The sequence below is a fragment of the Carassius auratus genome, chromosome 43, assembly GCF_003368295.1.
Source record: "Carassius auratus strain Wakin chromosome 43, ASM336829v1, whole genome shotgun sequence".
Classification (NCBI taxonomy): Eukaryota; Metazoa; Chordata; class Actinopteri; order Cypriniformes; family Cyprinidae; genus Carassius; species Carassius auratus.
In genome coordinates, this window is record NC_039285.1 from 21,864,920 (window position 1) to 21,878,355 (window position 13,436).

At 36.3% G+C, this 13,436-nt stretch overlaps 1 protein-coding gene across 1 annotated transcript in view; it reads right to left on the minus strand.

Moving 5' to 3' along the window:
* The window catches only part of LOC113061898 (leucine-rich repeat and fibronectin type III domain-containing protein 1-like protein), a 145,382-nt gene that overhangs the window by 55,902 nt on the left and 76,044 nt on the right, over window positions 1-13,436 (minus strand). Inside the window, exon 2 of the mRNA XM_026231407.1 lies at window positions 1,666-1,811. Within this exon, the coding sequence (XP_026087192.1) occupies window positions 1,666-1,712 (47 nt within the window). The 5' untranslated portion in view covers window positions 1,713-1,811. The remainder of the gene's footprint in view (window positions 1-1,665; window positions 1,812-13,436) is intronic.

Below are 13,436 nucleotides of genomic sequence, written 5' to 3' on the forward strand. Positions count from 1 at the left end.
CATAGGTGTAATGGTTTTTATTCTGTACAAACTGTATATTCTATGGCCCTACACCAACCCTACACCTAACCCTAACCCTCACAGGAAACTTTGTGCATTTTTACTTCCTCAAAAAAACTCATTCTGTATGATTTATAAGTGTTTTGAAAAATGGGGACATGGGTTATGTGCTCATAAGTCCCCCTCTCCTTGTAATACCTGTGTCATACACATGTCATCACACACACACACACACACACACACGCACACACACACACACACACACACACACACACACACACACACACACACACACACACACACACACACACACACACACACACACACATTTGTCTACTGGCAACATAATTATTTTCCATTGATAATGAGATGGGGAACCAGTCATATCCCCATTGTTTTCATTACGAGGCTGAAGTCTGAAACATGAGGTTTATCATTATATATATATATATATATATATATATATATATATATATATATATATATATATATATATATAGTTTTTCTTTATAAACTTTATATGAGCATGTAGTTTTAAAATTTTCCAGTATGCTATTATTTTGAAGTTTTTGAACAAAAAGTGAATTGAGCTGCTAATTCAATTGTGTGTGTATTAATACCTTTTGAACATTTCCAGCACATTGTAATAATACCTCTATAATACTCATAACTCATAACTATAATCGTGATATGATATTTTCATACCGTTTCATCTCATTACTTGATTTATTTTTTTCTAGATGATTTTTAGCTGTATTGAATAACATTTACACCTTCTAATTAACAAATATAACATATTCTGTTATCCATTACAAACAGCTGCTTAAAATGAAGGGAACAGCAATGTAATCTCAGTAGGCAAATTAAGACCATAAATAAATGTTTTGCTGAGTCTAGGTTAGAAGAGCTTGACTGGCCTGCATAAAGCCCAGATTGAAACCCTACTGAGAAGTCAGAGCCCACTGGCCAACATCATGCCTGACCTCACGGATGCCTTATATCTGAATGGAGTAAACCTCCACAGCTGTGATCTAGTAGAAACTCTTCCCAGAAGAGTGGAAGCTGTTGAAGCTGATGGTTTTGAATTGAGATGCTCAAAAAGCTCATGTAGGTGTACTGTTCAGTATTCAATTGTCCAGGTACACTACTGTGTAAAAGTAGAAAAGTAAAAGGATTTTCCTTTTTTTTTTTTTTTTTTTTTTTTTTGGTGCTAAAACAATAAATAAATAAATAAATAAATAAATAAATAAATAAATAAATAAATAAAAAAGTAAAAATATGAACAAATTTCCTGAGAAAGACACATTATCATGCATCATTATGTCAGTCATTATCTAGAAACATCATCTGCACATATTAACACACATCTTTGCCACAATGTCCTGATTGTCCCATGAGTGATGTCAAATGTTATACATACTAGCAAATCTGCTTATAGTTCTTGATCTAATTTATATTATGCAACCAAAGGGAGTCATATGACCAGACAGATCTTCTCCAATGTACAACTCTCATGTGCCACTGGGGCTTGCTGCCTGCAGCTAAATTTACAATGTTTTTCCTCAGAGGTAAAGCACACACATCGAGAGGCTGTCTGGTTTCAGACCTGTAAATAAGACTGAATGTCAGCGTGGCATCACTATAGAATGACAAGACTTCACTGACCATCTGAGAGACCGACCCAGCATCCTCAAGTCCTTCAGCATGTCCATTTTCTGCTTTCTTCAGGGTGTGACGACTCCACACTACTGAGCCAGATACAGCAGCTCCACAGCAGTCATTGAGTCATTGGCTACGATACACCAATCTGTCTGTGGGAAAAAGAGAGAGGGAGAGAACCAAAATAGATGAAGACAAAACGACTGTCAAAGCACTTCAAGTTCTCCTATATTTACACAACTAAGGGTAATTGATTATATTCAAGAAAAAAACACTGACGGAGTGCAGAGACACTCTGTCTTATTGCTGAGTGGAGCCCAGTGTTGAGAAATGGTGATTGTTCTTCATTCATCAGCTCTTGAGAGCTGGAGAGACAAATGTGTGCGATAAATGACAGGCTTTCCTTGGTTTTAGAGTCGAAGTGGTCCCGAATTACAGAGTGGTAATTTTTGTGTTGGCCGCTGTATGTTCTCCCTGTGTAATTGGCATACATTGGTGCTAATGGTGGAGTTACCATGTTCAGGAGAGACTAAATTACCATTCATTACAATGGAATAACACAAACAGAGGAAACGTCCACAGCTTTCTACAGTAAATTGATAAGTACTGGGTGAACTGGTAAAATTGGGTGTTTTAATAAAAATCATAATTGTCAGTTAATCCCCTTGATACTGTAATCACTCCTATGCTCACATAATATAATTTACATATACATTAAGGCTGTAAATGTAACATGTTAATTTAGTGTTACAATTATGTATTAAAAATAAAGCATTCAAAAATTTATTCAAATAATCATGTCTCACTTACTTCTGAAAATTCATGGGATTAATGAAACAGAACGCTGGCTTGTTTCTCAAAATAAAATTGTTTTAAACTTGACACAATATCTAGAAAATTCAAAGACATTCATCTACAGTTTGGGTTTTAATATGTAATTTATACATTCATTTATTTTTCAAAAGAATTTAAATCTTTTACTCAGAAAGAATGCATTTATTTCCCAACAAAAAAAAAACATTTATGATGTTGCAAAATAAATAGAGTGGCTTCTGAAGGATCATGTGACACCGAAGACTGGGGTAATGGTGCTGAAATATATATATATATATATATATATATATATATATATATATATATATATATATATATATATATATATATTAGTGCTGTCAAAATTAGCGCGTTAACGCATTCGATTAATTTGAAATATTTAACGCGTTAAAATAAAATAACGCAATTAACGCGGTTGCAGTTTTTTTTATTTCCAGTTGTGGCCTATGTGTGTTCAACGTGCAAAGAAATATGGATAAGACCAAGGAAGGACTTTTAGACGGAAAGTTTCAGTATAAAACTCTGCCGGATTACTCTTCAGTCTGCCACAAGAAACATTATGACTGTATGACTGTAACAGTGCGTAAATCAGACCTTTCTGTAACGCTAACGTTAATAAGCTTAAACGAAAATAAAGAAATAATTGTGTAGCGGAGTATTTTTTGAACACATTGCCGCGAACTGTCAATCACTCCTGTACGCGTGCATCACTGTCCTCCTCAGCTGCAGCAACTTGCGCTCTCTCTCTTCATCAAGCTTTAAAACAAAAAGGGGACAAAAAGATCATATTGTCTTTGTGCATAGGCTATAGATTAATTAGATAAATGAATATCTAAATTTGTGCCTTGCCGTCTACGGTATTTGTTTAGAACTTAGAAAAAAGATGCTGCAGCCAATGAACAGCCAGCGGGGGCTGCAGGACGACTCAACCTCCGCAGACAGTTTTTAATGTTTATCAGACAATAAATACTCAAGATTTTGCTTTAGTATAACTCACAACGAGTTTCACACACCTTCTCCGGCCACGTTGAGTTGTTGACACTTAACAGTGGGAAAAGCGACACATGCGCTATTCACTTGTATAACTTAAGGGTGAATGGGTAATGTAGTTTCTGCTCTGGGTGGGATGAATTAGGAAGCTTGCATTGTGTAGGGCGCTCTGAAAATCGGCAGTGCAGGTAAAAGATTAAAACCTCTATTAAAACAGATGTCCAAATGAGCGTACCGGTACGCTACAAGCACGTTCTGGGCGCACGGAGAGGTGGCGGTACGCTCAAGAGCTATATTTGGAAGTGGCGGTACTGAGTACCAGTGCGTACTGGCCCACTTAAAGCACTGGCAATGACTATACTTTGGAATTTTTTTGCAGTCCACTTAGAATTCAACATGGAAATCATTTTTGTTTTTTATTGGCATTGATTGTTTTGAAATTCAAATGGTACTTACATGCCTGTGTTTTTATTTCTGTAATAAATATGGCTTTCAAGCCAACAGTTAATTTGGAGGATATTGATGGTTTATTGCAGGTATGTTGTTTACATGAGAAAATCTGTGTTACAAGTTAAACAAAAATTCCAATAAACAATCATATTTTGAATTTAAATAGTTTCTTTGTCTTGAGTTTACATTAATTATTTACATTTTACATTTACATATCCAAAAAGTTTCAGTCTTTTAATTGCGATTAATCGCGATTAATCGCGATTAATTTTAAAAAATTGTGCGATTAATTAGTTAATTTTTTTTAATCGATTGACAGCACTAATATATATATATATATATATATATATATATATATATATATATATATATATATATATATATATATATATTCAAATAGAAAATGGCTAAATAATTTTTGATCAAATAAATGCAGCTTTGGTGAGTGTTTTTTTTTATTTTTTATAATCTATTAATTGATTCTTTCATCTGCTTTAATAATGCAGACTAATGTTCATGAATTAGCTTTAATTAGGTAGGTTCAGCTACAAACAATGATATATGTGTTTAATTTGTAATTCATTTGATTATTAATTGCCATATCATTTCAAATTAAACAATTTTTTTAACTGTTTGATAGCTCTCATTAAAACATGAGTAAATCAAGACGTTGACCCTCTGAGCAGCATAAAAAACACAATTCCAGTTATGCCCAGAAAGTGATCAAGGTCACAATACTACTTTAATGCACTCCTAGCCATTAAAACCACTGAAGCTGTCACTGTAAGTTTACACCGTTTGAGCCCTGCATTTCAGCATGAGTTCTCTGAGTTCAGGACTTCCAAAAGCTCCCTTTAAATCAACATAGCTGTCCCTTCTGCAGATAAATATCTCATTTACACCTCGCTATATTGCCAGTTAAACCGATTGCACTGCAAGATAGTGGCACGACAAGAAACAGATCCAAAATAATTCCAAATTACCAAAGGTTCATTTCCCTTTGGTTCTAGAGCATCTAAATGTCAGGTAATGTTTTGTCAGGGCTCAATTTCACGTGCCATTGCTGACCGAAATGAAACATGAAACACAGATGTGTCGATCAGATTGCTTATAACCCGCTCACTAAGGACCAGATGTTATTAATCGTGGTAAATTGTTTGAAACACCTCAGATTAGCCATTGCATCCATGTGCATGATTGATATGCCTGTGATTAGTTACAAAGCTCAACATCAGAAATGTGCCAAAATGTGCCTTTAACTACTGTACATTTCTGCAAAACTGTGTATGCAACTAACTGCAGCTTAAATAAACACCCTTTTACACAAACTATGATTACAGGGCAGATTATTGGTTCATAAAGGGTTATGTTTGTGTGGTTCCTCCCACAATACTATGAAATAGGCTCAAAACTATTTTATTGTGCAGTGCATAATTTGTAAAGTAATAAATTTTGATGTTTGCATCACATAACCAGCTCTAAATGCACAGCTCTTCTGACAGAGTAAACTTGCTCATTAGCGCACCCGGTACAGCATTACTCTTGCATTGTACAGTGAGTCCTGTGAAACACAAGTCAGGATAAAAGAACTCAAAGTCTTTAAGCAAATTAAACTACATTTTTTTTTTTTTTTTTTTTATCTCATGTTTGCTTTTGTTGACCCTATCGGTTAGGTTTAGTATAGATGCTTTATTATTTTCAAACACCATTAAACATTTAGACGCATTCACCGGACATTTAATTTCCAAACTGCCCCAATACGTACAACAACCAACGTAATAAAACATTGTCTGATTCACATTTGTCTGTTTAAGATAAAAATGAGCATGCTTTTAGTGCTTTTTTCACTTTGAAATTCTCAGGAAACATGCATTTCCAATGAATCTGGTTTGAAAAAAAAAAAAAAAAAAAAAAAAAAAAAAAAGTTGCAAATATAAAAAAAATGATGTCACTTTTCAAAATGTTGTGCATCTGAATATTCCCTATTGAGGTTATAATTCTTTTTTCCCAAGGAAATATGCTTTCATTAAAGCCAGTGGAAACTGTTGGGTCACACTGACAAATCTGCACTGCTTGACTGCAGTTGTGTAAGCCTTGATATTCAAAAGCTTTGAGCACTTCAGGGACTGGAGCTGAGGAGACCAGAAACCTTCCAAAATCACTTCATTTGCCATTTCTACCAGCGTCTGACTTTGTGACCTTTGAATAAAAACCTTGTAGGCTTATGTTCAGATGTCTAATGTTGCAGAGTTATTGAATTGCCATCAGAGTATGACATAAAAGTAATGACCAGAATTTGAAGGACACACTATAAGCTTAGACTGTAATATTGGGTTAATTAAACAAGATATTATTCAAAAGTGAGTATTTAAAAAACACATAAAACACAGAATGGATCTGTTATAGAGCTGGTTGCTTTACTGGTCTTATTTTTGAACAAATAACCTTTTTTTGTTCATATTTCCTTCATACATCCCTGGATTCTTTCCCATCATAAGATCTGCAGATTGCAAATGTGCAACATGTAAGAAAATGTCAAACCTTCATCAGACGCAGCTACTGAGCCGTGAAACGTACACATTTGTTCATGACATTGCTTAGCTTCCCAGGCATGACATCAAGTAATCGTTTCATATAAAATATTTCATTACCGATGAAAGTGAAACGCTCGTCCAAATTGGTCCAATCTGGCAACCGGAGCGAGTGTGACATCACGAATGACATCATCTTTCTATTTAGAAAAAAAAAAAAAAGCCTTTTAAAAAATGGTACATTATAAAATATTACTTAAAATTGGATTAGGATTTAATGAGGTTATACTGAAATTATTCAAATGAAGATTGCGATGGATGTAAATAAATATATAATTTTTTGAGACAAAAAAGCAAGTAAAAACATCTTTATTTTCTGGCTTATACCAGTCTACACAGATTTAGCCTATTTTCACGACCTACCACATTCCCATACAGGGGTTATTGTGAGTAGACTGTATGCATAGAGTCTGAAATCTGACACTATTATATTTTATATTATACTATATATATGCACTATGTTCAGTGGTCCAGTTCAGAGTATATCACATCATGTCATCTGAATCCTCTCAACGAATCTGCAGCTAATGAGGTTATTATAATAATGGGCATGTAAATGGGCTGGAAAGACCTCTTATCTATGCTGTCAGCCATTTCGCCCTGCTTTTCTATCGCTTGTAATGGCAAATCCTAAACGAAGCTAATGTTGGATTGGCGTGGCAGCAGTCCTCACTTTGGCTGAGATACGGTTCACATGGAAATAAGGCCAGAGCCGGGCAGGGGGTCGAAGGCTTTGTGACCTGAGACACTGAAGCAGCTGTCCGGTCCACAGCAGCAACCCCGAGACAGACACATGAAGCGAGATGGGAGGAGGAGAGAGTGATAGATGAGCGAGAGAAATCTGAGAGGGAAGGACATAGAGAGCGGCTGCTATTCTAAACTATATTTACAGTTTCAGAAGTACAGTTTGAAAAGTTGCTTCCCCAACATTACATCTGACCACAATCATAAGCCCACATAACTGTAGGCAAAGCCCTGATTATATTACAGTGCATTATAATAAACATGCAAACACTCCAAACCTTTTTACACAACAACCTCGCCTCAGAGATCACTCTTTAAATGACTAATTAAGTCTGCGAACACAAGGAGAGCTCCATAACAAACTCACTGATTTGCTCTTTATCAGAGCTCTTTGGAAATAAAAAGACACTCTAGATCAAGCGGCTCTCAACTGGTGCAACTCAAAAATGAATGGATGGAATGGATTATAACAAAATGCAACTAACCACATAATCACATATTTGGGTAAGTAAAAGTTGAAAGGGTCATTTCACCAAACCATTTTATTTGGTCAGCATTTCATGTATTATTATTATTATTTAGGAATCATTTTCATTTGTGTCAAGTCCACAACATGGCCTATGATTAGTTTCGTTGAGGTTAAACTGGAATACCCTACATATAAAAGTCTGCAGCCAGCAATACAGATAGCCGTCAGAAAGACGTCGCATCTGATTTGTATCAAGCATTAATGTCAGAATCATCAGCCAATCAGATTTTGACGTTCCATGACAGCACGCCCTCTGGGTCCAGCGACGTGCCCAGTGCTTCCCCCAGCCAGGGTTGCCAGGTTTTCTCAACAAAACTCACCCAATCACTTTTCAAGGTACCCCCCCATTAAAAATCGCATTCCAGGAGTAAAATACAAGTTTTTGGCAGGGTTCCTCTGGTAAAATTCACATTTCAGGGGATAATATCATGTATGTCGCTTCAACCAGCACACATGAAAAACAACTCACGGCAACAGTGTTAAAAAAGACCAATTTGGCAACACTCCTCCCTTCGTTTAGTTGGGAATTTCCAAGCCGCAACAAAGACTATAGAAGTAAGTAAAGCCTTAAAGAGACTTTGGCTGCAGTCGCCGGCACCTACACCTACACCTTTTGTCAAGGCACTCTTTTGCAGACAAAAGAGGAATAACTGAGAAAGGATAAACTACTCAAACTTAATTCGCTAAGAATGGTTTTGTGCGCCATTTCAAAGACTGCATCTATGAGTGGCTAACAGCTAGCACCAAGCACAACAAGTTAATTTGGCCATGTTTATTTTTTTTTTATACGAGTAAAGGGACATGGAATGACAGACACACAGACTTTATTTACAAGTGACAGGTGAGTGCTTTATATTTTGATGAGTATTGATTCGTGCACATTGTAATGGAGGTGTAAGTGTTGTCTGATAATACTGTGGTGTGGTGTGTGGATGTCCAGCATTTGTACAGTTCTGCTGCTGTGGGCGCGTCATCATTTTAGAGTGAAGTAAATGTTCTTAGTTAATTGTGTATTGGTGGATTACTTTTACTGATCCATGTAGGGAAATTTACTCTGAATTTAACCCACCCTCATCTAGCCTACTGTTGAAACTGCTGATCAGATGCCATTGTCGTTGAGAGCCTGTGTGCAGCATAATATGCACATTATTGACAGAGATGTGTGTAAGATTGATGTGTAAGGTTATGTAGTTTACAGTTGCTTACTGAAGGCCCTGACTGAAACCCCACAGTAGTCTACTGCTTTTAATCCAAAGCAACTAAATGCATTGCATTCAGTTTATGCAATCAAACACATGATCTTGGCATTGCTAGCACAATTGCTGTTAATATCAGAAAATTAAACTGATCATTCTATGTCTGTAATTGAATGCACAAATAAACACAGGGTCATTTGCATCTGTGCACTGCATCAGATCTGTTTAATTTGTGTTAACTCTTGATGAAATTGATATACAATAGTGGTGTGAACAGTTAACACGCTCACGGTAAGGGTGAATGTGACTCAAGCAAGCAACAATCTCAACCTTCAACTAATAAATGCTGGCTGCACATAAACATGTCAAGAATGAAATAAGTACAAAATATCCCCTAAACAGACCATTTTTCTCTTAGAATTAAAAACATGTTTAAATATTTCATTTGGCACAAAAGCAAACATCAAGCTGCCTAATGTTTGTGCACAGCTGTCTGATTCTGATCTATTGTGCAACACACCAGGAATCTCAAACTTCTGCGCATGAGAGGTAAACAGAACCATTCAGCATCGAACTCAAGTATTAATGTTACTCCTGTGGTTTGTTTCAATGAGAAAGAAATCTGCAGTCTGTTTTCTTTGTCAACTAAAGCTTGTATCGATTACAATGCAGTATATGCAGAGTGTTTCAGACTTTAGTTGGTATCAAGATGAAACACACTCAACTCTAAGAAAAGGTTTCCATTAGAGTCACAGCTCTTCCACGCTTTTCTCTCGCTCTTTCTGTGCGCATGCATCTCCTTGATACAAGCCTTCAGCAGGCCTTTCATATTGCGTTAAATTGAAAGACCTAGTCGATAGAATAAAGAGAAAGAGAGAGGGAGAAGACAATCGAGGAACAAAATGGAAAGCATCTCTGTTTTGAGGCTGGGTTTGGTTAGTATTTTGATGGCTGAATTATGTACCATTCATATCAGGAATCCAGTATCGTGTTTGCGTTTTCTGCTTGATTCCAGCGACTAAATATCAGACGACTGCCAACAGAGACATCAGATGTATTCAGAGTAATACCAAATTAAACACTATTGAGAAAGACCAGTTATCAAATACACACTGTTGGGAATGTTACTTTAAAAAAGTAATTAGTTATAGTTACTCACTACTTGTTCCGAAAAGTAACTGAGTTATTAACTGAATTACTCCATAATAAAAGCAACTCATTACCAGGGAAAGTAACTATTTGCGTCACTGTAAAAAAAATAAAAAAAAAATAAAAATAAGTTGCTATATATCAAAGAATTTGTATTTTTTAGCAATTTTCACAAGTCAGTTGAAATGAGTAGAACAGACAGGTATTCGTACATGAGTTTCAATATTTATTGCACGTCAACAGACAGTAAGAGTTGTGTAAAAACACTGGCTCTGATTGGCTACCATGAAACACATGACTCTGCCTTAGCCAATCATAATCGCTTATCTCGTTATTAACCCACCTGCTCACTCACTGTGAACCAGGGGTGCGTTCGGATTGCATAGTTTATTACATCAACGTAACGCACCGTATTTAACGTTCAGTAATGTTAATGGCATTGTTACAACGGGAAAAGTAATTAGTTAGATTACTAGGTTACTGTAAAAATATCTTTGTTACCTAACGCGTTCTTTTAAAGGCCGTTATTCCAAACACTGCAAATACAACAGATCAAACTTTGTATCAGACTTTGTACAGAAAAATCTTTTTTTTACATTTGAATTATCAAAGAATCCTGCAAATTACCAGAGTTTCCAATAAATAAATAAAATACAATTTTAAATTAAAATTAAGCATGCACAACTGTTTTCAGTGTTGATAATAAATCAGAATATTGGAATGATTTCTGAATCATCATGTGACTTTGAAGAATGGCGTAATGGCTGATACAATTTCAGCTTTGCATCACAGGAATAAATTATGTTTTAGAATTTATAAAAATAGAAAACTGTTATTTTAAATTGAAATAATATTTCAAAATTATATATATATATATATATATATATATATATATATATATATATATATATATATATATATATATATATATATATATATATTATTATTATTATATATTTTTTCTCTGTACTGTTAATCAAATCAAACTCAATGCATTTAGGCATCTAGATGTGGTCAAGATGACTTGCTGAAGTTCATACCGAGCATCAGAATGGATAAGACAGGGGATTTAAGTAACTTTGAATGTAGACGAGCTGATTTACTGGGATTTTCACATACAACCATCACCAGGGTTTACAAAGAATGGTCCGAAAAAGAGAAAATATCCAGTGAGCGGCAGTTGTGTGGACGAAAATGTCTTGTTAATGTCAGAGGTCAGAGGAGAATGGGCAGACTGGTTAGAGATGATAGAAAGGCAACAGTGACTCATATAACCACTCATGTTACAACCAAGGTATACAGAATACCATTTCTGAACACACAACACGTCGAACCCTGAGACTGATGAGCTACAGCAGCAGAACACCACACCAGGTGATGCTCCTGTCAGCTAAGAACTGGAAACAGAGGCTACAATTCGCACAGGTTCAACAAAATTGGACAATAGAAGAATGGATATATGCTGCCTGGTCTGATGAGTCTCGAATTCTGCTGCAACATTCAGATGGTAGAGTCAAAATTTGGCGTAAAGAACATGAAAGCATTGATCCACCCTGCCTTGTCTCTACGGTTCAGGCTGCTGGTGGTGTAATGGTGTGGGGGATGTTTTCGTGGCACACTTTAGGCCCCGTAGTACCAGCTGAGCATCGTTTAAACACCACAGTCTACCTGAGTATTGTTGCTGACCATGTCCATCCCTTTATGGCAACAGTGTACCCATCCTCTGATGGCTACTTCCAGCAGGATAATGCACAAAGCTCAAATCATCTCAGACTGGTTTCTTGAACATGACAATGAGTTTCTTCACTTTCTTCAAAGAGCTCCTCAGTCACCAGATCTCAATCCAGCAGATCAGCTTTGGGATGTGCTGGAATGGGAAATTTGCATCATGGATGTGCAGCCGACAAATCTGCAGCAAAAGCTTGATGCTATCGTGTCAATAAGGACCAAAATCTCTGAGGAATGTTTCCAACACCTTGTTGAATCTTATACACACACACACACACACACAGTATATCAACTTCAAGAAAAGGAGAACAATCTAAAACCCAGAATTTATATATATAAAAAAGGGAATCTGATAAGTTAGTAAGGAGATCCAGAACTCATTTGAGTTGTAAATGGCTATAGTCTTAAATGTACTAATCTAGGCAAACCAATAAAAGCTCTAGGACAGATCTGTCTTAATAGTCATAAAAAAAGCCCTACCCCAAACAACAGATAAAATGTTAAAAACAAGGTGGTGGAATGGACTGTGTGAGCATTTCAATAAAACCAACAGTAGTTTGAGATCCATCCAACTGGGCGGTCATAGCAGTGGGTGTTTATGAGAGATTTCATGACAGAGAGCAGGAGATAAACCAGCGTGTTGAACTCCTGGAGTGATCCTGCCCGCTTGAAGAGCGTTAGCCAAAAGTTTATAATCTTCAAAAGAAGCGCTGAGGCCTCGAGAACTACACACCTTCACTTGCACATGCCCTGGAGCTTTCTTTATATTATCAGTACCATAAATGAAAGAGCAGTACCCTGGAAAAACTTTGATCTATGAATGCACTAAAGTGGAACATCATCAAAGCAATTTGTGGCATGTAAAGTTACAACATAAAATAAACATTTCATGTAAAGATTGATAGAATTATTATTTTTTGACATCTCCTGTTCATGCTCTCCATGAAAAAGTACAAGGATCTGTCAGTCGTACTGCATTAGATAGAAAAAGATCCCTGATACTACTGTAGAAGTTCAGAAAATCACAAACCATGCATTGCAAAATTAGGCCAATTCCCATTTTACAAAGCCTGATCAGATTTTAATCCGAAGTGTGATTTCAAATGCTCTGATGTAATGAAAATCCAGTATATTCCCAAAATCAATCTCCTGTGGGAGACCATCAGTGCAAATCCAATTGCAGAACATGCATGCATGGCATTAGTAATAATGAATGCTTATAAATAAAGAGAGAGGCAGACTCTTGAATGCTAGACGTAAATCTCAAGTGGGACACTCCATCAGAAATGAATCCCAGTGCAGAGAGCTGCCCCTGTCTTCTCCAGCATGACACTTTCACTTTAAGTGCTCGTGAAGGTCCAATGTATGGTTTTGTCCCTGTCCCCTGATCCCTGCTGTGAACTATGGGAAAATGTACAAGTGAGGATTGATTAAAAAATATCTTCTGGTTGAATGGAAAGGACAGGGGGAGGAAAGTCATGCTGAATGAGGCCAGTGACGAGGTGGCAGTGGTGGACTGGGATTCAAGGATTGACAAAGAGAGAAAAATGGAGGAAGACAGTAGAT